This window comes from Carcharhinus amblyrhynchos, chromosome 9, assembly GCF_965287045.1.
Source record: "Carcharhinus amblyrhynchos chromosome 9, sCarAmb.v2.hapA, whole genome shotgun sequence".
Classification (NCBI taxonomy): domain Eukaryota; kingdom Metazoa; phylum Chordata; class Chondrichthyes; order Carcharhiniformes; family Carcharhinidae; genus Carcharhinus; species Carcharhinus amblyrhynchos.
The window spans coordinates 10,489,429-10,516,298 of NC_137332.1; the positions used below are offsets into that span (position 1 = coordinate 10,489,429).

The window sequence follows — 26,870 nt, forward strand, 5'->3', positions numbered from 1 at the left end:
AGGAATTAATTTGCTTTTGGGGTGGGACAGCACTGATTAAGCCACATCTTTAGTTGTTCTGAGAAATAGATAATTGATTTGCTGCATAGATTTACTTGTTTTAGTTATGTGCATTTCATGGCTTACAATCTGTTGATCATTAGCTCTCTTATCCTGCACATTGTGAGTAAGTTGTTCTTGACTTAGTTTATGTCCTTCTGTGTGTTTTGTATTCTAGGATTCCTCTCCCTGTGATCAGATACTGAAGGCTCCTATTACAATAGTGGGACATGATCTCGATGCAGAATATGATGACATAAAGACAAGAGGTTTGATATTCGAAGTTGCTGTTTTTGTGCTATGTTCCCTGTATGTTCCTGTGTGAAAAGCCCCTTGATTTGAGAAGTAAAATGGACAAAGTACAATCACAATGAAACTGTGTGGAACATTCTATAAGTAACACTCTTGTTCATGCAAAAAAAATTGCCTTGTAAAGGGTATGGATTTTGAACTTGTGTTGTCTTCCCAGGTCTCACTGGATTGAAAAACATTGGAAACACTTGTTATTTGAATGCTGCTCTTCAAGCTCTTTCTAACTGGTAAGACTAGCTTCTGACAAGTCTTACATGAGAACCCTAACAAATTTCATGCTGGTTTCCTCTTCCGAGGTGAATGTTGTGGATTGCACACTGCTGAGAATTTAGCTCAACGTTTCTTCCCTGCGCTTTTACTTTATCGTCATTTGTTTTTGTATGCTCTTCGCTGCTCGCTTCAGTTGCTGAAGGTTGCAGGCTGACTAAGTCATAAAGAACTGGCTGTTGATAGCTCTAATCCCAGTCTGTGTTACCCAAGCTATCTTCAGTTGGAGCCACTAGAACAGATGCTACATATTGGGTTCTGACTAAGCTATAAAGGGGAAGTCAAATAGGATTACAGCCCCTGATATGATTGAGAATATACCTTTGAATGTCTGGTGCAAGTACAGTTGGGCTCAGCTGTAATTGTTTGTGTCACTCAAACTTCTGTTGTCCTGGTTCACCCCTAAAGAACAATCTCTTGCATGACTTTGTGATTGTGTTGGGGTAATAGAGTGGCACAATGGTTAGCAGTGCTGCCTCTCAGCGCCAGGGACCCAGGTTCAATTCCCAGCTTGGGTCACTGTGTATGTGGAGCCTGCACGTTCACCCTGTGTCTGTGTCAGTTTCCTCCCACGTTCTGAAAGATGTGCTGGTTAGGTGCATTGATTCAAGGTGACTCCAGAGTGTGGCAACTAGAGGAATTTCACAGTAATTTCATTGCAGTGTTAATGTAAGCCTTACTTATGACTAATGAATAAACTTTTAACTTTTCCCATGATGTTGCTATCTTTGACCTTTTCTATGGCAGAGGTCATGGGATTAGGAAGCATTATTGAGTAGACTAGGGCTTTTCTAGTTCAGATCATTTGTAAAGAGTGCCATTTTCTTTTCCTCCAGTCCCCCCTTGACACTATTTTTCCTTGAATGTGGAGGCTTGGTGCAGACAGATAAGAAACCAGCTCTATCAAAAAGTTACCAGAAGCTGATGGCAGAAATCTGGCACAAGAATCGGTAAGCCACAAAAAACTTACTACAGTACCAACATTTGATAGTACAATCCAGGACTCGTGGATTGTCTTGGAGCACCTTAAAATAAGGAGAGGAGGGTACTAGACAGGTTGGAAAACTTTATGGTTAGAGAAATTGCGTGGAAAGATAGTTCCTAAATAACCTTCAATGGCGAAATCAGGGGAGCCATAGAAACCTTACAGTGCAGGAGGCAGCTATTTGTGGTTACTATTAGATCAGCCATGATCTTATTAAATGACAGCGCAGGCTTGAGGAGCTGAATGGCCTAATCCTGCCCTCCTTCATATGTACCAGTTAATAACGACTTGTTTCCGAATGATGGGCCTTATTCTTATAGTTTCTTTTTGACCACGGCAAGGATGAAGTTGGTGCTACAAAACCTATGGCCCACAGTAACCCTTGATGTGGCAAAATCTTTCTGTAAGCAGAAAGACTTTGGTCATTCAGAGAGCGGCACAGGCTGATGTAGAATGACAACATTCTTATTACATATGGACTAATGGTAGTACAGATCTTGAGTATTGCTGTCTAAAAGACAGGTTGTTGAACCTTTTCAACTTGTACTTATCAAGTAAGAAGCAAGAATGCCAATTTCCAAAGGGTCCCAACAGTTTATACTGAATGAGAAAAGGATTAGGGTTAGGCTTATTTGTTTGCAAGTTGACTCTGGTCGAAAGATGAGGAAATGGCTGAGGCCTTAAATAAATTTTTTGCCTCGGTCTTCACGGAGGACGGTGCAAACAGTTTGCCGGATATTAAAGATACAAGGATGGTAGGAGTTGAGGGCCTGAATGCGATTACTGTCACGAGAGAGGTAGTGCTTGATAGACTAACGGGACTGATGGTGGCCAAGTCCCCAGGACCGGGTGGAATGCATCCCAGGGTTCTGAAGGAAATGGCAGAGGTGATAGTGGATGCCTTAGTGATTATTTACCAAAATTCACTGGATTCCGGGGAAGTGCCGGAAGATTGGAAAACGGCTAATGTTACGCCGCTGTTTAAAAAAGGTAGTAGACAAAAGGCAGGGAATTATAGGCCAGTTTGTTTAACGTCTGTAGTTGGAAAAATGCTTGAATCTGTCATCAAAGAAGAAATAGCGAGGCACCTGGAAAGGAATGGTTTGATAGAGCAGACGCAGCACGGATTCGTTAGGGGGAAGTTGTGTTTGACGAATTTATTGGATTTCTATGAGGATGTGACTAGTGCGGTAGACAAGAGGGGAACCAGTGGATGTGGTGTTTCTAGATTTTCAAAAGGTGTTTGATAAGGTGCCTCACAAAAGGTTGCTTCAGAAGGTTAGGGTGCATGGAGTTGGGGGTAAAGTGTTAGCATGGATAGAGGATTGGTTGTCTAATAGGAGGCAGAGTGTTGGTATCAAGGGGTGCTATTCTGATTGGCAGTTGGTGACTAGTAGAGTGCTGCAGGGATTGGTGCTGGGGCCTCAGCTGTTTACCATTTATATAGATGATCTGGAGGAGGGGGCTGAGTGTAGGGTGATGAAATTTGCTGATGACACGAAGATGAGTGGAAAAGCAAATTGTGCGGAGGGTGTGGAAAGTCTGCAGAGGGATCTGGATAGGCTGAGCGAGTGGGCGAGGACCTGGCAGATGGAGTACAATGTTAGCAAGCGTGAGGTTATCCACTTTGGCAGAAATAATAGTAGGAGGGATTACTATTTAAAGGGCGAAAAGCTGCAGCATGCTACGGTGCAGAGGGACCTGGGGGTCCTTGTGCATGAGTCGCAAAAACCTAGTCTGCAGGTGCAGCAGGTGATCAAGAAGGCGAATGGTATGCTGGCCTTTATAGCGAGGGAGATAGAATATAAAAGTAGGAGGTCTTGCTGCAACTGTACGAGGCACTGGTGAGACCACAGCTGGAGTACTGTGTGCAGTTTTGGTCACTACACTTGCGCAAGGATATATTGGCCTTGGAGGGACTGCAGAGGAGGTTCACTAGGCTGATACTGGAGATGAGGGGGTTCGACTATGAAGAGAGACTATAAAGACTGGGTCTGTACTTGTTGGAGTTTAGAAGGATGGGGGGGGGTCTTATAGAGATGTATAAGATAATGAAAGGGATGGATAGGGTAGAGGTAGGGAGATTCTTCCCGCTTAGAAAGGATAGCAGGACTAGAGGGCATAGCCTCAAGATAAGGGGGGGGGGGAGCAGTTTAGATCGGAGTTGAGGAGGAACTTCTTCACTCGAAGGGTGGTGAATCTCTGGAATTCTCTGCCCGTTGAAGTGGTGGAGGCTACCTCGCTAAATATATTTAAGTCACAAGTAGATAGGTTTTTGACAGACAAGGGAATTAATGGTTATGGGGAGAGAGCGGGAAAGTGGAACTGATCCACTTCAGATCAGCCATGATCTTATTGAATGGCGGGGCAGGCTCGAAGGGCTAGATGGCCTACTCCTGCTCCTATTTCTTATGTTCTTATGTCCTTATGTGTTACTGTGGAGAATGCACCAAGATACTGTTGTCCCCCATGCTTTTGTTTAATTGGAAAAAAGCACAATGCTTGTACATATTCCCTTTTTGCCTGGAGAATGCATGTCCTTTTGTATGAATATCTGTAGCTCCCAGCAAGTATAAGTGAGCCACGTTGCAAACCTGACTGATCATCCTAATTTGGTTGCTAATGTAATTATTAGCATACTCGGGATTGTTCAACAAGTTCTGTCTGAGGCAGAATCACATCTGAATGTTAGACACCATGTTCTGAATTTTGGAAACACTGGCTGGTTATATGTGGTCAGTCGGGCAGTCGGCTCAATGGACCAAATGGTGGCCTCCTGCCATGTAGGGATTCTATGATTGTTTTGCCTATTGTGAACATCAGAAGGCTATTGATCTGATGGACCATATGTAAGTCATTCACTGTGATGCATGCTTGTCAATACACTGTGTAAAAAAAAAAGTTTGCATTGGGATACCTTTGTATGTTTGAAATGATACTTGAAACTTGTACACCTGGTGTGCTCAGTATAATTTTACCAAGATGTCAATTTTAAAATTCAACTTTGTTAACAATGTTATTCTTTATAATTTGATGACCTTTCTCCAGCCCCAGCTACGTTATACCTACAAGTCTGTTCCAGGGAATTAAAACTGTGAACCCAATGTTTCGGGGATATTCTCAACAGGTGAGTTTTCTACTGCTGATTATTTTCACTGTGAATTTGTTTTTGTGTTGTTTAAAAAAAATGTTCAGTTACAAGCCCACAATATATTTAACCTATTTGGAAGCGAAAAGAAAAAAAATCAGCTGTTCCCTGGTGTGAAGGAAGTACCTACGTTAGAGATCAGGAAGGATGATCCCAAATTCAGTTCCACATCTGTATAAAATCAGCTGGTCTTAATCGGGTGATCAAATGGTCAACTTCATCCAGTTTCAGTTCACTGCCGCATCACCTGAAACTCACTCTAACATACCCAAAATTTATTCCAATTCTCTCAACTTTTCTCAAAGCAACTGTCTAGAATTTAATTCAGTAACCATGCTTCCTAGCACATAAGCTTCACCTTTACCCTAGTCTCTTTGGTCTTGATCACTCACAAATGGTTATATTCTCTTTTCATGCTGAAGTCTTTCTAAATCTTTGATTTACCAATGGTACCATTGATTTTGCAACCATATTAAGTTGAGCACAACTGCACTACATACCTACTGCTTTGTATATAATCTGACTTCATATTATTTAACCTACTGAGTTATCATAATCTGGAATGTGCTGCCTGAAAGGGCAAAATTTAATAGTATCTTTAAAAAGGGAGTTGGGTTTTTTATAAAGGAGAAATTTGCAAAGCTTGGGGAAAGAGGATGGCATGGTGGTAAAGTGGTTAGCACTGTTGCCTCAGTGCCATGGACTTGCGTTTGATTCCCAGTTTGAGTCACAGTCTGTATGGAGTTTGCACGTTCTCTCTATCTGCATGGGTTTCCTCCAAAGGAAATTGGAGCATCCGGAGATGTCAAAAGATGTGCGAGTTGGGTGAATTGGCCAGGCTAAATTGCCCCTTAGTGCCAGGGGGACTAGCTAAGATGAATGCATGGGGTTATTGGGATAGGGCCTAGGTGGAATTGTGGTTGGAGCAGGCTTGATGGGCCGAGTGGCCTCCTGCCCTGTAGGTTTCTGATTCTAGGAGTGGGGAGGAAGTGAGCCTAATTACATAGCTCCTTAATAGAGCATACATGATGGACAAAATGACTTCTTTCTGTGCTGTAACATTTTCTAATCAGCAATAATCTAATTGAATGGGCGAGCAAGCTGATGGGAGATGAGTGGCTGAATTCTGTTGCTGTGTGCGTATATTTAATCTGTGGCAATTAGCTTTATTGTCTCCTGACTGTGGTCTTAGTTTTGTTGAGATCCAGTTTATTTTTGACAAATAATGCATCCGTAACTCGTGTTGATGGTTTATTCTATTAAAGATTAACATTTTACATGTTCTGTGATTAAAATATAAAGAACAAGTCACCTTTGTACAAAGACAGCATACTATAAACGAAAAATGCTGGAAATACTCAGGTAGTTAGAAGGAGCGAGTGTGTTAACTTTTCAGGTTGAGGATGTTTTGTTGCAATTTCTATTAGAATTTTGAATTGCTGATTCAAGTTACCATCTTGTAGACTTAAACAGTAGTTCTGATTTGCTGGAAGTTAAGGTGCTGTTGTTTCTCTCTTTCCAGGATGCGCAGGAGTTTTTGCGTTGTTTGATGGATCAGCTTCATGAAGAGTTGAAGGAACAAGTTATAGAACACATTGAAGATGCACTATGTGTAACCATGGAAGAACAAATGGAAGAAGAAAACCTCTCGGATAATGAATTTCAGTCCTGTGATTCATGCACTAGCAGCGACAAGGCTGATCCCGAGACCAACTCGAAGATGTCGACAGAAGATAGCCCGGACGCAGAGATGCTAATGCATGAAGAAGTGAAGAACCTCGCATCTGCTAAAGGCTGGCAAAGAGAGAGGAATCTGCTGCATAAGCTTTATAGGTCCAACTCAGGAGATGATTTGGATAAAGACACGGACACTTCACCAGGTGCTGATCAAATGGTGGACTGTGATGGGACAGTCAAAGTGCAGATACAAAGCAGGTTACCAGGTAACCAGGGAATTCTTGTTTACGGTGTGAGAATTTATCCTTTTCTCCTGTTTGTACTAAGCAGTTCTCAATCTTTCATCTAAAGTTGGATAACCTTGCCATTCATAACTGGAGGATTTCTGTTTAAAAATGAGGGTGAACCAGAAATAATGCTTTCTATGATGCATCCGTAAAAGTTGGTGAGACTTGTTATTGACATGCCAAATTTGCTTAGTTTTCTGAGAAAGTAGAGGCATTGGTGGGCTTTCTTAACTATAGTGTTGACATGGGGGGACCGGGACACGGTGATCTGGACACCTAAAAACGTGAAGCTCTCGACCTTTTCTACTTCATCCCTGTCGATGTAGACATATTAACAGCAGATTTGGACAGCATGTTGCTCTATTGAGTTTTCTGGCTTACTGCTGTGCAACCTGAATGGTCATTTACTTCATATATCAGCTGATATGATTGTGTCTGGCTAGTTATTGCTTCTATCCTCTCCTTCCTGGATTATTGATCTCAGAGCCACTGATGTCTTTGCGTGTTCTTGGAACCTTAAGTTAGCACAGGAGACATTTTCCCCAACATACCTTCACTAAGGCTGCCATCACATCGATATTCCATTCTATTTCATTAAAGCAAAACACTGCAGATGCTGGAATCGAAAACAAAACAGAAAATACTGGAAAATCTCAGCAGACCTGACAGCATCTGTGGAGAGTGAGTAGAGACAACGTTTCAAGTCTGGATGACCTTTCAACAGAGCAGCTCATCCAGACTGGAAACAGCTCTATTCCATCTCCATAGATGTTGTCAGGCCTGCTGAGATTTTCCAGCATGTTCTGCTTTTGCCCCAGTCTATTTCCTTCCACTGTTTCTGTATCTTTAATATTTTTTCTCTCTGAAATGCTAATCAGATTCCCTCTCAAACGTTGCTTGATTCAACAGCTATGTGTTTAATGTCCAAATGATTCTTGGCATTAAAAATGTTCCTTCTAACATTTCCTAATTTCAGTTGCTTTAATGTTGATCTTTCACAATTTATCCATTTTGAACACTAATTTTAGATATTAAAAATGCCTGACTTTTTCAAATCGGCCACTTTTCTGTAACACCACTCAAACTTCTAATGCCTAGAACAACAATGGAAGCAGGTTTGTATGGGAATGGCATCCCCTCCAAGTCATTTGTATTCGTATTGAGTCATTTGGAGCGCCTTTAACATAATAATATGCACTTCATGGCTCATCTGACCAAAAAATAATGGAAGAGATGAAGAGGGATGGGGTGAATTCCAAAGCCTGAGGCCTAGGTAGCTCAAAGCACAGCTGCCAATGATGGCCAGGCTTGGGCATGTATCAACATTTCTTGGTGTCTCAAAATGATTGAACTCCTGAATGGTTTTTGTGCCAAACTTTTATTTTCTGCACTTGACATTTCTTTCCATCTCCTATCCTTTTAAAACTACCTCCCAGGTGAGTGCTCCTCAACTGCATTTGCCACATATCTGCCCGCCCCCTAACCTGCTTTGTATCTCCTGCAGTCTTCCAAATTCTGCTTTTCTCTGCCTTCACCTTTATATTGTTGGCAGAAATCTAATATTCCTTCAATGCTCATGTTCACATCATTTTATCAAGCACAAGACAAATTTGTGGACTATGGCACTAACTACAGAGTATAATCAAATTACTTTCAAGTACAGTATAATTAAGACATTTTTCTTCCTGTTTTAGAAGTTGCCTCTGATATGCCTGTACGCAGTCCCTCAAGACCTAGCAGTCCTATATCCGATGAAACAGCAAATTCCAGGCTATCCAGCAGTCCACCCAGATCCACTTCAGTGTGGGGAGGTCTTGTTTCCTCACATAAAAAAGGTATGCTCCGAACTGAAAATCATTACGGATGTTATCCCTCAGTGGGTGGGATCGCAGCCTACTTGTACTGAGCTGTAACTGGGCAACACAGTGGTTAGCAGTGCTGACTCATAGCGCCAAGGACCCGGGTTTGATTCCCAGCTTTGGTCACTGTGTGGAGTTTGCATGTTCTCCCAGTGTCTGTGTGGATTACCTCCAGGTGCTCCAGTTTCTTCCCACAGTCCAAAGATGTGTTGGTTAGGTGCATTGGCCATGCAAAATTCTCACTTGGTTTACCCAAACAGGTGCCGGAATGTGGCGACTACGGGATTTTTTGAAGTAACTTCATTGCGCTGTTAATATAAGCCTACTTGTGACTAATAAATAAATTTCAAATCAAAGATTCCTGCCTCTCCGGATGAGCTGATTTGAGGCAATAAATGGAAATCCATAAGCACTTTTAAGCTAAGTTTGCATTGGGGGAGAGGAAATTGGATGAAGCTCCCAGTGCTGATCCATCAGACTGGGCTTTGTAGAGCTCTCTCTTATTCTTTCATGGAATGTCTGCATTATAGATCAGCATTTGTTGCCCATCAAAAATTGCTCTTGAGAAGGTAGTAGTGAGCTGCCTTCTCAAACTGCTGCAGCCCCTGGGATGTAGGTACACCCACATTGCTGTTAGAGGGAATTCCAGGATTTTGTCCCAGGAGCAAGTGATATATTTACAAGTAAGGATGAGTGGGTGGCTTTAAGGGGAATTCCCATGTGTCTGCTGCCATTGTCCTTCTAAGTGGCAGCGGTTGTGGGTTTGGAAGGTGCTGTTTCAGGAGGCTTGGTCAGTTGCTGCAATGCATCTTGTCGATGGTACACACAGCTGTCGCTGTGCAATGATGGTGGAGCGAGTGGATGTTTAGTGTGGCTGATGAGGTGTTGATCAAGCAGGTTATCTTATTCTGGTTGATGCCAAACCTCTTGGGTATTGCACTCGTCCACTCAAGTGTAGAACCTTCCATCGTGCTCCTGATTTATACCTTTTTGATGATGGACAGGTTTGGGGAGTCAGGAGGTGAGTTATACTTTGCAGAATTCCCAGCCTTTGAGGTGCTGTAGTAGCAGTTAGTCTTTACACTATTAATCTGGTTAAATTTAAGTTTCTGGTCAATAGTAAGCCCCAGATTATTGTTAGTGGGGAATTCAGTGATGGTATTGTAATTGAATGTCAAGAGGAGATGGTCATTGTCTGGCACTTGTGTGGCATGAATATTATTGCTACTTATCAAACCAAGTCTGGATATTGTGTTCAGGGTTTTGCTGCATGGAGGTACAGTTAGGAGTCATGAATGGTACTGAACACTATAATCATCAGTGACCATGCCCAGTTCTGACCTTGATGAAGCATGTTTGGGCCTAGGATACTACCATGAGGAACTTCAATAAGATATCCTGAACTGAGATTATTGGCCTCCAAAAATCACAATCCATCAGTTTTCCCATTATTCGCATTGGCTTCAGTTTTGCAAGGGCAGTAGAATGCTGCCCTGATGTCGAGAACAGTCAGTTCAGCTCTTTTATCTATTTTTGGACCAAGGCTGTGATAAAGTCAGAAGATGAATGGTCCTGACAGAACCCAGAATTGATATTGGTGATCAGGTTATTGCTGAGCAAATGTTGCTTGATGCCATTGACACCAACACCTTCCTTCACTTTGCCGATGATAGAGTATAGTCTGATGGGGAGGTAATTGGCCTGATTAAATTTAACACACATTGAGGTTCATGAGGGCTGTTGGCACTTGTGAATTGTATTCCATCATGACATTTGTATCTTTAGGAAAGGGAGAGAGGCAATCAGTCATTTTGATGCTTATCTCAGCATGTGTCCTGATTTAATCCCTGAATTTCAGAATAAATAATAGGAACGATTTGAAGCAGGTATCTTTATTCGGCAATGATGGTTGAATGATTTTTATGCTGTTTGATTAAAAAAAGTAAAGGATGGATGGATCTGGACCATGTGGATTATTGCTGCCAGGTATGTTTATACAGTGACTAACAATGCAACAAAGGATCACCGGGACTTGAAACATCAGCTCTTTTCTCTCCTTACAGATGCTGCCAGATTTGCTGAGATTTTCCAGCATTTTCTCTTTTGAATACAGTAAGTTCTGTTTACTTCAAAAGGGGAAAATGCAACAATCTGGCTTTTAGTTTCCTTCGTGAAATTTTGTGCTGTTACTCCATGAGTTTTTTCTTGGAGCACCGAGCACTTCCAGATCAAGTATTACCACAGTTTGATTGCAGATTAGTACCCCTCCTCACTCTGCTCTGACTTCAGCTACTACTTCACAGGTACCCCCAACTGCACTGCAACAATTTTCGGTTTCCATGCTTAGAGTAGAATTGCTAACTTAGAGGCAGTTTTCTGCTGGGAACCCGCTCCCACTATGGATTTGGTGTGCCACTGGTCAAGGTCTCTTCATGGGTACTGCAGAGATTTTCTTCTTGCCCATCTCAGATTTGAGCCCACAGAAGTGAAAGGGAAATCTTTCTGAAACTAAGTCTCTCAGTAGTGGCCTCTTTTTACCCAACCAAAGCAAGTGGAGTAAAGAGTCTGTTTTATTATTTAAATGTGCAATTCCTAAAATCATTTTGATTTGGATTACTTCACATTGACATTCTTTTCGTGTTTGTTTTCTACTTTCGTATTTTAGTTGTCTCCTTCACGCCTCTTAAAAAAAGGAAGCAGGTGAAGTACAGAAGTGTTATCTCGGATGTCTTTGACGGCACTATTATGAGCTCAGTACAGTGTTTGACTTGCGATCGGGTAAGTGTGCAACTAGTGGCAACTCCATCCAATACAACTTGCAGTTTATGTTCAGCAATACTGAATTTGGTAAACTTGTTTGCAGTATGTAGCCTCTCTCGGTAGGAGAGCATCTTGGGAATGGTGATCATAATTCTATCTCCTTCACAATTGCATTGGAACGAGATAGGATCAGGCAGGCTAGGAAGGTGTTTGTCTGGAGTAAGGGGAAATACGAAGACGTCAGGCAGTTAATTGGACAAATAAACTGGAAGGAGGCATTCTTGGGGAAAAGTACAGAAGGAAGGTGGCAGATATTCAAGGAATGTTTGTCTGGAGCTCTGCACGACAATGTTCCAATGAGACAAGGAGGTTTTGGTAGGTTGCGCAAACCGTGGTGCACGAAGGCTGTGGGGAACCTAGTCAGGAAGAAAAGGAAGGTGTACAAAAGGTTCAGGGAGCTAGGAGGTGTTAAGGATCTAGAGGAGTATAAGGATTGTAGAAAGGAGCTTAAAAGGGAAATTAGGAGAGCCAGAAGGGGTCATGAGAAGGCCTTGGCGGGTAAGATTAAGGAGAATCCCAAGGCCTTCTACAAATATGTGAAAAGTAAAAGGATGAGAAGAGAAGGGATAGGACCTATAAAAGGTGAAGGGGGAAAGGTCTGTGTGGAACCAGAAGAAATGGCAGAGGCGCTTAATGAGTACTTTGCCTCAGTATTCACAGTGGAAACTGATCTGGGAGATTTTGCTACAGGTTTACAGCAGATGGAAAAGATTGAGTATGTGGATATTAAGGAAGAGGATGTGTTCGAACTTTTGAATTCTATCAAGATAGACAAGTCGCCGGGACCAGATGGGATGTACCCCAGGTTACTGTGGGAGGTGATTGCAGATCCCCTGGTGATGATCTTTGCGTCGTCGATGGAGACGGGAGAGGTTCCGGAGGATTGCGGATGTGGTTCCTATTTTCAAGAAAGGGACAAGGGATAGCCCGGGAAATTACCGACCGGTGAGTCTGACCTCAGTGGTTGGTAAGCTCATGGAGAGGCTTCTGAGGGACAGGATTTATAAGCATTTGGAGAGGTTTAGCATGATCAGAAATAGTCAGCATGGTTTTGTCAAGGGCAGGTCGTGCCTTACGAGCCTAGTTCTTTGAAAATGTGACTGAACACATTGACTAAGGAAGAGCAGTGGACGTGGTGTACATGGACTTCAGCAAGGCGTTTGATAAGGTCCCCCATGCAAGACTTCTTGAGAAGGTGAGAGGGCATGGGATCCAAGGGGCTTTGGCCTTGTGGATCCAGAACTGGCTTGCCTGCAGAAGGCAGGGAGTGGTTGTGGATGGGTCTTTTTCTGCATGGAGGTCAGTCACCAGTGGAGTGCCCCAGGGATCTGTTCTAGGACCCTTGCTGTTTGTCATTTTCACAAATGACCTAGATGAGGAAGTGCAGAGATGGGTTAGTAAGTTCGCCGATGACACGAAGGTTGTGGATGGTCTGGAAGGATGTCAGAAGTTGCAGCAGGACAAATAGGATGCAAGACTGGGCGGACAAGTGGCAGATGGACTTCAACGCGGATAAATATGTAGTGGTCCGTTTTGGCAGGACCAATGGGATGAACGAGTACACTATCAAGGGCAGGAGTCTTAGCAGTGTTGAAGAGCAGAAGGATCTTGGGGTCCGGGTCCACAGGACTCTTAAATCGGCCTCGCAGGTGGAGGATGTGGTCAAGAAGGCATATGGTGTACTGGCCTTCATTAATCGAGGGATTGAGTTTAGGAGTCAGGAGGTAATGCTGCAACTTTATAAGTCCTTTGTCAGGCCCCACTTAGAGTACTGTGCGCAGTTCTGGTCGCCTCATTATAGGAAGGACGTAGAAGCTATTGCAAGGGTGCAGAGGAGATTTACAAGGATGTTGCCTGGATTGGGAGGCATGCCTTATGAAGATAAGTTGAGGGAGCTGGGACTCTTCTCCCTGGAGAGGCGTAGGTTGAGAGGCGACCTGATATTTGTATAAAATGTTGAGAGGAATAGATAGGGTGGATTCTCAGAGGCTATTTCCCCGGGTTGAAATGGTCACTACAAGAGGACACAGATTTAAGGTGCAGGGAAGCAAGTACAGAGGTGATGTTAGGGGTAAGTTTTTCACTCAGAGGGTGGTGAGTGAATGGAATCGGCTGCCGTCAGTGGTGGTGGAGGCAAACTCGCTGGGGTCTTTTAAAAGACTTCTGGATGAGTATATGGGATTTAATGGGATTGGGGGTTATAGATAGGTCTATGGATTGGTAGGTGTTGATGTGATCGGCGCAACTTGTGGGCCGAAGGGCCTGTTTGTGCTGTAGTGTTCTATGTTCTGTCACAGCTTGGAGGGACCTAATACTACAAATGGACCTTGTGCTTTCCTTTCTCCAGTTTTTGTTGTTGTTCTTTTGACAATTGCAGGCTGGAATCCTCTTGCCAGCTTTCAGCCTATCTAAGTTTAACTGCATTAGAAAGCACTGCTGAATTCCCGCATATTGAGATGTGTGGGTGGGGTGTTTGACAGGGCTAGACAGACTGGATGCAAGGATGATGTTTCCCTCAACTGGAGGGCCCAGAGCAAAGGGTCATGGGTCCAGGATATGGGGTACGCCATTTTGGACTGAGATGAGTAAAAACCTCTTCACTCAAAGGGTGGTGAACCTGTGGAATGCCCTACCACTGTGGCTGTGGAGACTAAATCACTGAATGTATTTAAGAAAGAAATAGATCACTAGACGCTGAAGTCATCAAGAGATACTGGGGGAGTGTAGGCATTAGTTAGAGGATTAGCCATGATCATGTTGAATGATGAAGCAGGTTCAATGGGCCAAATGCCCATCTCCTGTTTTCTATGTTTCCATGTCCTTGCTAATCTGGATACGTTTTCTGTTCCAATTTACAGTATCAAAGTCTTTCATGCTTTTGAAAAGTGCTGTCATTTCAGTTGGCCTATTCTGTTTTAATACAAGGAGCCCAAGTTTGTCCAAAGCCCCCCTAACAAAGCTTTTCATCAGTGGTACTGTAGTGAATCATCTTTGCATCCCCTTCATGGTCTTAACATCTTTTACAGTTGTAGCGAGCTAGAGTACTGTGTTCTGTATTTAGAACTACTCCTCAGGAAATGATCTTTTGAAGGTGCAGTGGTGCAATTTCACTGAATGTTACAGGTATTTAAAAAAATAATTTTAAACGATTAACCCTATCATTTAGATAGATTTAGGGTTAATGCAGCTAAAGCAGAAAATCTATCTTTTGTAATCCAGAGGTGATCCAGAGCAAGTGGGTATGATAAAATAAGACCCTTTTTAAATTAATCATTCATGGGATGTGAGCTTAGCTGGCTAGCCCAGCATTTATTATCCATCCCTAATTGCCCTTGAGAAGGTGGTGGTGAGTTGCCTTCTTGAACTGCTGTAGTCCATCTGGTGTAGGTACACCCAGAGTGCTTTTAGTGAGGCAGTTCCAGGACTGAAGGAGGCTGACCTATTTATAAGTGAACCAGGAAGAACTTTCATGCAGATCTGGAATTCACTTCTCCCAACCACACGCTCTCTCCTGTTCTGTCTCTCCCATGCTCATCCAGGTTTGTCTGTGCTGTCTCCCTTCGTTGAGCGAGAGATATGCAAGGTACAGCAAGCTTGCGGGGGCTGAATGGCCTGTGCTCCTAGAGTGCCCAAACTGCATTTAGTATTCTAACTGATCAAACTCCTGATTTGCATCGGTTTAGCATTGCATCTTTAGTTCTTGTACTTTGTGTCCTTATTGATATAACCTAGGATCACATATATTTTCTTTCTGTTCAGATTTATCGATTTGCTTTACTCCTTGTCTGGTTTTCAATTGTCAGATTTGCTGGCCATCCATAAACCAAACTGTCCAATTCAAAATTGGTTATTCCATGTACCAGATTAATCCTGTGAGTAACCATGGCAACACTCTGTCCTCAAACTAGCTATTTGATTGAACCTAATCTACTGAAGAATAAGTAGAAAATCTTAACTTCTGAGACCTGAAAAGCGAACTGTTTGGCTCTCGAATGGAATGACAAGGAGCAAACTTAGCTGACTTGGCTAAAGCAGGATGCAAATAACACCAAGGTCATGTGCGTTCGTTCCTGTGCTTATAGAATCCTGGCTCCTATTAGCTCTCGAGCGCAGTGACAATGACGATGGGACATCGTCACTTAAGAGGCAGAACGAGACCCCCACACTCTGCCGGTGATGTGGGGCTAAAGCACTTCGCCTGCAGAAATCAACCTGCGGTAAATGTGCCTACCCTGCCAAGAGAAAGGGGAAGTATGACTGGAGTGCTAAACACAAAAGGAGAAACGTAATTGCTGCAGGCAGCATCTGAAGATGGTGTATCGCAGATTCAGGAAAGGATTCTGCAGAGGGACCACCCCAAAACCCAGACGTTCCACAATGGCTTCCTCCTGCACTGCATAAACTACCAGTGTATCAACAAACAAGGCTATGGTTTGGAAAGCTCAACCAAACCGTATGCAATCCTGCTGATGAGTGCAGAAATCTGCTGCCTCTGTTTTGTATAAGATTGCTTTTAATTAGAAGGACTGGATTTATTTTACCAAATTAATCATTATCCTTGGCCAGATTAAACTGAGCTAAAATCTAAATAGCTTGGCTGGGACAGATTGACTTAGTCTTTTGTTGTAACTTGGGTAACTCCTGTATTGTAAATTGTCTGGATTCTGCTGGGCCAAACCACCACCTTGTGTGAGTGTATTTAAAAGTAATTGTCAAGTGGGTGGTCACCTGTAATTTAGGAGCAGTTGCATATCATCACTCAGCAGGTGTTTAGAGTAGAGTTTGAGGTACCTTAATGATGTAACAATGATCATGAAATTGGGTTTAAGTGATCCTGTTGATGTGACCCAGGGAGAGCTGTGCACTGTGTACAATATGAAGTGGGATTAAGGTACTTGATGCATGATGTATGCAGGTACCACGTGGACTGTAATTTACTGCTCAGTTTTGCATACGGTCACAGAATCTGTGAAAATCTGGTTTCTATGCAGGTAGGAATAATCAGTCATTTGCTCTTGGGATTGCTTGGCATTGATGCTGATGTTGCTTGTGAAAGGGAGGTGCTTGATTGCTCAGCACAGTGAATTCTGTACATTAATTGCATCATGCTTAGTGTGCAATGTACCTTTCTTGTATTAAAAAAATCCAGGTAAACAGTCCAAGCAGATATTAAGGATGCAAAAATGTTACATGTTGGGAAGGGATGAAATTAGTTGCTGTATAAATCATTAAATTATAAGCTTTAGTACACAATTTGAGTGCAATCATTTAGCATCTCCTGTTTGCATTAGTAGTTAGCATATTTGGCTGATAGCCTCTTGGCCCCTGCCTTTTTGTTTTGGTTGCCTCTGTAATAGTAGCTGCCCAAACCTAGAAAATAGAAGCAGGAGTAGGCTATTCGGTCCTTTGAGCCTGCTTCACCATTCATCTGATCATTAGCGTGGCACAGTGGTTAGCACTGCTGCCTCACAACATCAGAGATCCAGGTTCGATTCCCAGCTTGGGTCGCTGTTTTTGTGGATTCTGCATGTTTTCCCTGTATCTGCATGGGTTTCCTCTGGGTGCTTTGGTTTCCTCCCACAGTCCAAAAGACATGCTGGTTAGGTGCATTGGCCATGCTAAATTCTCCCTCCACATACCCAAACGGATGCTGGGAGTACGGTGACTAATGGGATTTTCTCAGTATCTTCATTGCAATATTGATGTAAGCCTACTTGTGACACTAATAAAAAAAAAATTCAATTTAAAAAATCAAATTCAATATTTTGATCCTGCCATCCCATCATATCGCGGTAGCTGTGCGTGTTAGTGTGCACATCAGAGAATGATATATATTACAGAGTCATTGCCATAGTGGCAAGCAGCACGGAAAAGGCCTTTGGCCCATCAAGTCTGCACTGACAATAACTACCACTAATCTTATTTTCCTACAGTTGTTCCATATCCTTGTTTGTTATGAGATTTCAAGTGCTTATCCAAACCTTTTTTTAAGGTTGTAAGGTTTCTGGCCTCCACTCCTTCTCAGGCAATACATTGGACAATCTACCACCCTCTGAGTGAAGAAGTTTTCTCTCAAAAACCCTTAATCGCCTTCCCTTACCCTAAAGTTGGCCCCCTCATGATTGACCTCTCAACCAAGGGACACAGCTGCTTCCTAGTCACCTCTCTGAGCTACATCAGTACTGACGAGCAGTCTATGACCAGAATGGTATCTTGTCTCTTTTCTTGGCAATCCTAATATGTAACTGTGGCATCTGTTCATTTTCTTATTCAGTTTTTGCTTTTTTTCAAACCTCTGGCTTTTTTCCTGTCTGGGTTCCTTTGCCTGTAGGTGTCTACTACCTTGGAGACCTTTCAGGATCTCTCTCTGCCAATCCCAGGTAAAGAAGACCTGGCCAAGCTACACTCCTCAAGTCACCAAATGTCCTTGGTGAAAGCAGGATCATGTGGTGAGGCATACACTCCACAAGGTTGGATCGCGTATGTCATGGAGTACATTAAAAGGTGCGTGTCAAACATAGGGAGGGAGGGAAATAAAAGTTTAATTAAAACATCTCAAAGCTGCTTCCGTGGGAGCAATGCAGTTGTAGCCTTTTGAAATTAATATTTCTGTGTTTATCTTGTAGTTGGTTCTGGGGCCCTGTGGTATCTTTGCAGGATTGCCTGGCTGCCTTTTTCGCTAGGGATGAACTTAAAGGTGTGTAAGGATCCTGAATGCAATTAAAATACTTTTACTGGCGGGGGGGGATAAAATGTGGGGTAGACATAATGGTCTCTGTATGTCATGTTAAATGAAAAAAATTACAGTAACTTTGTAATATAGCACAATACACTTGCTGTGACACTCAAAAATAAACAAAGATTGTATCAAAGAACATGTTGTGATTTGAAAACAAGTTGTGGTTACGTTGACTTAAGTGGGCTGGTATATCAAAGCGCAGTCTAGCATCATACTGTGTCCTACAGACTGGAATGTTGGTAAATCAGATCATGTTCTGCCCTCATTTGAAGAGGAACTGGGTGTGATGCAATCAGCCTTTATGTCTCTGGGGGAAGAAAAAAATATTTTTTTCTCCTCCTTGCCATCCAGAGATGCTGTTGAAAAGGTTTTGTGGAAAATTTTGTATTTTTCTCATTCATTGGATGTGAGCTTCAATAGTAAGGCCAGCATTTAGTGCCCATCTCCAATACTGCTCGAGGAGATGGTGGTGTGCTGTCTTCCATAAGTTCAATTTATAAGGTTGCTAGGCCATTTCAGAGCTAAGAGTCAACCACATTGCTGTGGGTCTGGAATCACATGTAGGCCAGACCAGGTATGAATGGCAAATTTTCTTTCCATAGAACCATAGGAAAATTACAGCAAAGAAGGAAACCTTTTGGCCCATCTTGTCCATGCCAGCTTGCAGGCACTCAAGTACCCTTTCTAATCTCACCTCCCTGCACCCAACCCATAGCCCCACAGCTTTAAAGCACTTGAGGTGAAGATCCAGGTACTTTTTAAAGGAGTTTTCCTAAATGACAGAGGACCAGATAGTGTTTTTACAACAATCTGGTAGTTTCAATGGGCACCACGCACATCTGTTTACATTAGGTCAAAGTGAGATCAATTATAGCTTGATGTAACTTTACAAACTGTACTGGATTTACTGTACTCATCTGAAATGGTCTTAATGGGCTAAAGGTCTCCTGTGCCATAATGACTCTAGGCACATAAAGTTTTGTACCAATTGAGTGGATGGTAAAATCTGGCAGTTTTCAAAACCGGGATGTGATTGTTTCCAAATGGCAAATGGGAGGAAGTTTGTTGAATCAGTGTTTTGCTTTGTTGCACACCATTCTGTTTATATCCTTTGTAAAATTATTTTATAATATTACAGGTGATAACATGTACAGCTGTGAGAAGTGTAAAAAGTGAGTACAGTGTATGTTTCCGTCTGGTTTCTGTCTTTGGTCTGGTTTGAATGATTAGATTTATATTAAACATTTGTGCATCTCGTTCAACAGTGTTCTGACGTTATAGTCATTCTGATGTGGAGATGCCGGCATTGGACTGGTGTGGGCACAGTAAAAAGTCTCACAGCACCAGGTTAAAGTCCAACAGGTTTACTTGGCATCACAAGCTTTCGGAGCACTGCTCCTTCCTGCTGGTGATGAAGGAACAGTGTTCCAAAAGCTCGTGATTCCAAATAAACCATTGGACTAACCCGGTATCGTGAGACTTCTTGCTATAGTCATTCTGAACTTGGGTCATTGGCTTTTAATGAGTAATAATCAAGCCATCTTTTGTTGATTATCTGGAGCTTTTAAATTCATTCTGAAGTATGGACATTCCGAGAAAGGCCAGAATTTATTGCCCAAACTAGAAATCCTTGAACTAGTTGTGGTGGTAGGCTGCCTGTGGAGTGGTGGAGGTGCATGCACAGTACTGTTTAAATAGGCAGTGCCAGGATTTTAGCTTGGATTATTCATACATTTCCCAACCCATTGTGACCAGGTATGTGTAGGGTAGCGTCAGAACTGAAAGGCATCATGAGGGAAAACTAAACAAAATAAAAGCACAGCACGTCAGTTATGACCTGTAAAAAGAAAAGCCAGGTTAATGATGCACTGGTTATGTAACTTTTCATTAAAGCTTAAGATGTGCAGCAACAAACATGAACAGAAAGAAAAGAAATGAGGTCAATGAGGAGCATACTTCAAGGCTGGAACGCCTGTTGGCGACACAGCAGCATAATAGAAAAGGCTGCAAAAAGCAGAAGTCTGAAATACAAAGAAAACACTGGCAGTACACCAAGTCACCTCTTAAAATATTCATTCTCCACAAAAATAACATGAATTTATAAGATGCCTTTAATACAAAACATTCCAAGGTATTGCAACAGGTTCAGCGTTTGATAACAAACTGCATAAAATGATAACAGGGTGTTAACCAAATGTTTGGTCAAAGACATAGATGTCAAGGGAAAAAAAAGAATTGGCGAGGTTTAGGGCGGAAATTCCAAAGCTTAAGGTCTTGACAGCTGAACGCACAGGATGTGGGCATTTGTAGTACGGCCAATATTGATTGCTCATGTCAAGTTGCCTTGAGAAGGTAATTATGCGCCACCTTCTTCAACTGTAGAAGATTTGACTCAACTGAGAAGCCTGCCATCTTGGGATGACACTGCAGAATTATGCATTTTATTGCCGTTCAGCTTTGTAACCTTTTGGGGAAACTCCAGATTGGAAAACCGGGAGCCCTGGAAGAAATCAACCTTAGAGGAGCAACTCTATTTACTCACAAAAGCTAAAAGGATTTTTAAAATCTTTGTGTAACTTTTAAACTTTAATGCAAATTGCATTTGGAACTATTAATCATGAAGTTTTCATAGTTTACCGTTCAAATGTCTAGATTTCAGCAAAACAAACCGCCTTTTGTGGTATATTACTGATTTTCCAACAGTTGTTAGAATTTATTTATTAGTGTCACAAGTAGGCTTACATTAACACTGCAATGAAGTTACTGTGAAAATCCCCTAGTCGTCACATTCCAGCACCTGTACGGGTACGCTGAGGGAGAATTTAGCACTGTCAGCGCACCTAACCAGCACATTTTATGGACTGTGGGAGTAAACCGGAGCACCCAGACAAAAACCCACACAGACACAGGGAGAATGTGCAAACTCCACACAGACAGTGACCCAAGCTGGAAATTGAACCCAGGTCCCTGGCGCTGTGAGGCAGCAGTGCTAACCAATGTGCCACCATGCTGCCCTTCACCTTTCCTTCTACTTACCATTTTTGATTAGTTTCAACATTATTAACGTAACATTAAATATTAGTATGTAACAAAAACTTGGATTTATGCTTTCATATCCTATTTGCAGCCTTCTTCTACAATGTGCAGCCAAAGTTATTGTAGTTGCACAAGGATTTTAAAACACTCAGTATCTGTGAAATACTAGCTCAAGTTTGTGATCATAAAACAAGAGAACATTGGTTCACACTGGCAAATCAAGAAAACCAAGATAAGGAAAATCTTCACACGAGACTGGACACATGCAGTTAACTTCAGATGGATAGTGGAGGCAAGGATTGAAGACCATTTAAGACTCAGCTGTACAGCAGACTCTTTACCAATGGATGAGCAAGGATGTGACAAATGACCTTCCTCATACACAGCCACCTTGTAGGCAGACGTCCAGCTATTATTCACAGAATTCAGAATGGTGTTAGATCACGGGGACTGAAAGTAATAGCAACAAGTATAGACTGAGGTGATCAAGCTTTCCACAGGTTACTATGGTTCCTTTTGGTTTGAGGCAGTAGGGTCCAGGGAATGTTTCTGATGTGCATTTCTTGCCTGGGTTGAAGTTTAAAGTAACTTGGATAAATTAATACATTGTTGCTCTGTTTGAATACTTTGGAGAGGAAATGGGGGATTGGCTGAGTATCTGTGCAGATCTTTCCCTTATGAACTGGGTGATAGTCTCTCAAACGGTAGATTGTGTGTGGTCTGTGCAAAATAGCTCTTTTCTAATTTGTGCTTTCCAGTCTCAGCAATGTACAGTTAATTTAAAACTTCTCTTTATGCAGATTGAGAAATGGAGTGAAATTCTGCAAGGTGCAGAAGTTGCCGGAGGTAAACTTCTTCAATCATCATTTTAAATCCCATGTGTTCGTTCTTAAAACCTGAGCAAATAATTCTTTGAACTTTCAATAATTCATTCTAGGGAATCCTGAGCTGCTCTTTCAAACAAAGGCTGATAGTTTGATTTCCTCGCCTATTATGTAATTGCTGGGATATATTTGTATTGAAGGGAATGTAATAGGCACTCATCTTCTGATCTATAGAGTTGAGGTACCGTAGCACTCAGTAAGCTTGCAGACCAGAAATTCCAAGGTTCAATCATTGGCCTCAGACAATTTTCCAGTTGGGTGGTGCAGTTAATTCTGCTAAGAGAGGAGGGGTGCGGTGGGAACATTGTTCCATTGAGTCAGGAAGTGTTGATTTCAAACTCCATACCAGGGCTATAACATTTAAACGGCCTCAGCTTACATCAGCATGGGCGGCACGGTGGTACCATGGTTAGCACTGCTGCCTCAGCACCAGAAACACGGGTTCAATTCCGGCCTCGGGTGACTGCGTGGAGATGTATGTTTTCCCCATGCCTACGTGGGTTTCCTCCAGATGCTCCGGCTTCCTCCCACAGTCCAAAGATGTGCGGTTATGATTGGCCATAATAAATTTCCCCTTAGTGTCAGGGGGATTAGCAGGATAAATATGTGGGGTTATGGGTATGAGGCCTGGATGGACTTGTGGTCGATGCAGACTCAGTGGGCCACAAATGGTCTCCGTCTGCCCTGTAGTGATTCTGTGATTCTACCTCACAGCTCCTGTTGTGGGATCTTGATTTGTATATATCTGCTATATTTGCCCATATAAATCACTTCATTTTAAATTAATTAATTGTACTGGAGCACTGAGTTATCACATTGTATGCCTTTTTGTTATAGATATTGTGCATTCATTTGAAGAGGTTCAGACATGAGCTCATGTTTTCCACCAAAATCAACAGCCACGTGTCATTCCCTTTGGAAGGACTTGACCTTCAACCCTTCCTCGCGAAAGACAGCCCTTCTCAAGTCACGACTTATAATCTTTTATCAATTATCTGCCATCATGGTACTGCCAGTTGTGAGTATCGCAAACTGTTGTTTTAACGTAATACCTTTGACTAGGTTGTAGCTTTGTTGTGGAGGTTATTACAACACCGATTTTGTTTTTAAAGTTAAGGCAGTGTATTTTGATTCAGATGGAATGCTAAACCGAGGTCTCATCTGCCTGTTCTAATGATCCAATTGCAATATTAAGTCTTATGTCTTTTATTATTCGAAGAGTGGAGAGTTAAGTTGTCTGCCGAATAACATTTCCCTTGACAAGTTCTTAAATTGGCATTGATCAGTTTGATTTGATTTATTATTGTCCTATGTTTTTGGAAAAGTATTCTTCCTTGCGCGCTATACAGACAAAATATGCCGTTCATTGACTACACGGGAGAAAGAAAGTATAGGGTGCAGAATGTAGTGTTACAATTACAGCTAAGTTTGTAGAGAAAGATCACCTTAATCTAAGATAGGTCCATTCAAAAGTCTGATGGCAGCGCAAAGAAGCTGTTCTTGAGTCGGTTGGTACGTGACCTCATATCTTTCTCCCCAAAGGAAGAAGGTGGAAGAGAAAATGTCTGGGGTCTGCGGGGCACTTGATTATGCTGGCTGTTTTTCCGAGGCAGCAGAAAATGTAGAGTCAGTGGGTGGGAGGCCGATTTGCATAATAGGCTATATTCGCACCCCTTTGTCATTTCTTGCAGTCTTGGTTAGAGCAGGACTCATACCAAACTGTGATACAACCAGAAAGGATGCATTCTATGGTGCATCTATAAAAATTAGTGAGAGTTGTAGTGGACGTGCCAGATTCCCTTCGTCTTCTGAGAAAATAGAGGTGTTGGTGGGCTTTCTTAACTACAGTGGCAGCATGGAAGGACCAGGACAGATTGCTATTTACAGAATATTATTCACACAGTGATTTTTATGCCTTAAAAAAAACAAAAGTTTTGTTTTTAGCCATAAACTTCACGCTATTCTCAAAGTTTTATTCACTGTCCAAATAATTCAAATTTGTTCTCATTATTCTTCAACCAATAATAATAGAACAGATTACTAGTTCTTTATCTCACTACTGTTTGTTGGACCTTGCTGAATATAAGTTCACTGCCTTGTTTCCTACAGTTCAACAGTAATTCTGCTTCAAAAGCACTTTAATTGATTTTAAACTGGGCTGATTTTAAACTAGGCTGGGCGAATGGGCCAGGAAATGGCAAATGGAATTTAATGTTGGCAAGTGTGAGGTGGTCCACTTTGGTAGGAAGAATGGTAGGAAGGACTATTACTTACGTGGCGAAAAACTGCAGCAGGCGACGGTGCAGAGGGACCTCGGGGTCCTTGTGCAGGAGTCGCAAAAACCCAGCCTGCAGGTGCAGCAGGTGGTCAGGAAGGCGAATGGGATGCTGGCCTTCATAGCGAGGGGGATTGAATATAAAAGTAGGGAGGTCTTGCTGCAGCTGTATAGGGCATTGGTGAGGCCGCAGCTGGAGTACTGTGTGCAGTTTTGGGCGCCGCACCTGCGCAAGGATATTTTGGCCTTGGAGGGAGTGCAGAGGAGGTTTACTAGGCTGATACCAGAGTTGAGGGGGTTGAGCTATGAGGAGAGGCTGAATAAACTAGGCTTGTACTCGTTAGAGTTTAGAAGAATGAGGGGAGATCTCATTGAGACGTATAAGATGATGAATGGGATGGATAGGATAGAGGTGGAGAGACTCTTCCCGCTCAAAAAAGACAGTAGGACTAGGGGGCACAGCCTCAAGATAAAGGGGGGGCGGTTTAGAACGGAGTTGAGGAGGAACTTCTTCACTCAAAGGGTGGTGAATCTCTGGAATTCTCTGCCCGTTGAAGTGGTGGAGGCTGCCTCGCTAAATATTTTTAAGAAGCGGGTTGATGGGTTTTTGATAAGAGAGGGGATTAAGGGTTATGGGGAGAGGGCGGGAAAGTGGAACTGAGCCACGACAGATCAGCCATGATCTTATTGAATGGCGGGGCAGGCTCGAAGGGCCAGATGGCCTACTCCTGCTCCTATTTCTTATGTTCTTATGTAAACTATTTTAGAATGTCACATGGTCAGTGATTTATAAATCCAAGCTTTCTTATTAGGGTGTAGTTAAATATGGTTTGTAGATGCATAAGAATTCCAGAGAGTTTCGTTCATTGTGTCTGTACCACCCTCCATTTTAATTGTTGTAGCCCATGTCCCAATAGCAAACTTGTGGTAAAGGATGGTATAGTCACATGATACCTCTTCTAACATCTCCCTTGAACTCCTAATGATTCAGTTTTTAGATTTTGCTAGTCATTGGAAACAGTCCATCACCTGTAAGATTTCATCATTTTTAAAGCGTTGAATTATTTTGAATCTGTATTCATAACTTAATTACTGTATATTTTCCTTAACTCTGATACAATAGTGCATGCAGTGGCTGAATTGGAACTTAATAAATATCATGTACAAATTTCATATCACTTCCTACCTTTTATGTTTAGCATTCCTTTGTATAGATCCCTGAGTCCCAATTGCTTTTGTTCAACCTTTTGCAAGCTATTTATTGTATCATGTGTTGAAGAGAAATGGATTTGGGGTGTGAGTTGGTGAGCATACTTGCTTTCACCTAGAGGGTAACACTTGTGGAATGAATTGTCAGAGATGTTGGTTGAAGCTGGTAGCGCCAAAGGATACTGCAGATGGTTAAAATGTGTGCTCGAAGGAGATAAATTAATGGGTAGGATGCAAAGTCTAGAAGGTGGTCTTCATCTAAATTCTTCGGGTCTGGTAGGTTATAACTCTGTAATCTGCTATCTGAAAGAATCATCCCTTTGCCATTCGTGGGAAGAAGGGAGAGAATATGTTTGCAGTATGCTGTTCGTGGGGGAATGGTGGCTTTTTTAAAAATTCATTTTATGGCATGTGGGCTTTGTTGGCTATGCCAGCATATATGGCTCATTCCGAGGTGCCCATAAGGTGGTGGTGAGCTGCCACCTTGAACTGTTGCAATCCCTCTAAAATGTTGTTGAAGGATCCTCAATGCAGTAATAATTCTTTGTCACTGTAGGCCAGTGGCCCTGATTTATAATATAGCATCATTCAACTCATCCAGGATACTTTTACAGATGTTTGTGTTTTTTTTATTAACTTCAGGTGGCCATTATACAGCCTATTGCCTAAATAATCTGAATGATCGATGGTTTGAATTTGATGACCAGACTGTTATGGAAGTGTCTGAATCCACCGTGCAGAATGCGGAAGCTTACGTCCTCTTTTACAGGTAAGACTGCTGTTTTTTGTTTTCTGTAAAAAGCATTTAGAATTGTCATCCTGCATATTAAGAAAAGATTTTGACTTATCCAGGCCCTACCAACCAGTGGTCGAGCCCCGCCAGTTTCATGACTTTCAAATTTAATCATCTGAATTTTAGGCACCCAAATCATAACATCAAACATTCATAGAAGAATCATAGAATCCCTACAGTGCAGAAGGAGACTATTTGGCCCATCGAGCCTGCATGAACAGCAATCCCACCCAGGGTCTATCCCTATAACCCCACATATTTACCCTGCTAGTCCCCTTACAACAAGGGGCAGTTTAGTATGGCCAGTCAACCTAATGCGCACATCATTGGACTGAGGGGGGAAACCGGAGCAGCCGGAGGAAACCCATGCAAACATGGAGAGAATGTGCAAACTCCACACAGACAGTCACTCAAGATTGGAATTGAATTTGCATCCCTGACACTGTGAGGCAGCAGTGCTAACCATTCAATGCAGTCCTATTTAGCTGAGGAAACCTAGTGACCCTGTTTGTGATTTTTGTGGTGTAAATGATGATTCTA

At 42.3% G+C, this 26,870-nt stretch overlaps 1 protein-coding gene and 1 pseudogene across 2 annotated transcripts in view; both read left to right on the forward strand.

Annotated features, from left to right (window-relative positions):
• Positions 1-26,870, forward strand: part of usp33 (ubiquitin specific peptidase 33) — a 78,725-nt gene that overhangs the window by 21,420 nt on the left and 30,435 nt on the right. For both annotated transcript variants that reach the window (XM_080195152.1, XM_080195153.1), the window contains exons 7-19: positions 218-308; positions 509-578; positions 1,455-1,568; positions 4,652-4,730; positions 6,274-6,694; positions 8,410-8,550; positions 11,240-11,352; positions 17,726-17,898; positions 18,021-18,091; positions 19,272-19,305; positions 21,970-22,015; positions 22,891-23,071; positions 26,180-26,306. In XM_080195152.1, the coding sequence (XP_080051278.1) occupies positions 218-308; positions 509-578; positions 1,455-1,568; positions 4,652-4,730; positions 6,274-6,694; positions 8,410-8,550; positions 11,240-11,352; positions 17,726-17,898; positions 18,021-18,091; positions 19,272-19,305; positions 21,970-22,015; positions 22,891-23,071; positions 26,180-26,306 (1,661 nt within the window). The remainder of the gene's footprint in view (positions 1-217; positions 309-508; positions 579-1,454; positions 1,569-4,651; positions 4,731-6,273; positions 6,695-8,409; positions 8,551-11,239; positions 11,353-17,725; positions 17,899-18,020; positions 18,092-19,271; positions 19,306-21,969; positions 22,016-22,890; positions 23,072-26,179; positions 26,307-26,870) is intronic.
• LOC145348214 (large ribosomal subunit protein eL37-like) lies at positions 15,431-16,748 on the forward strand (annotated as a pseudogene).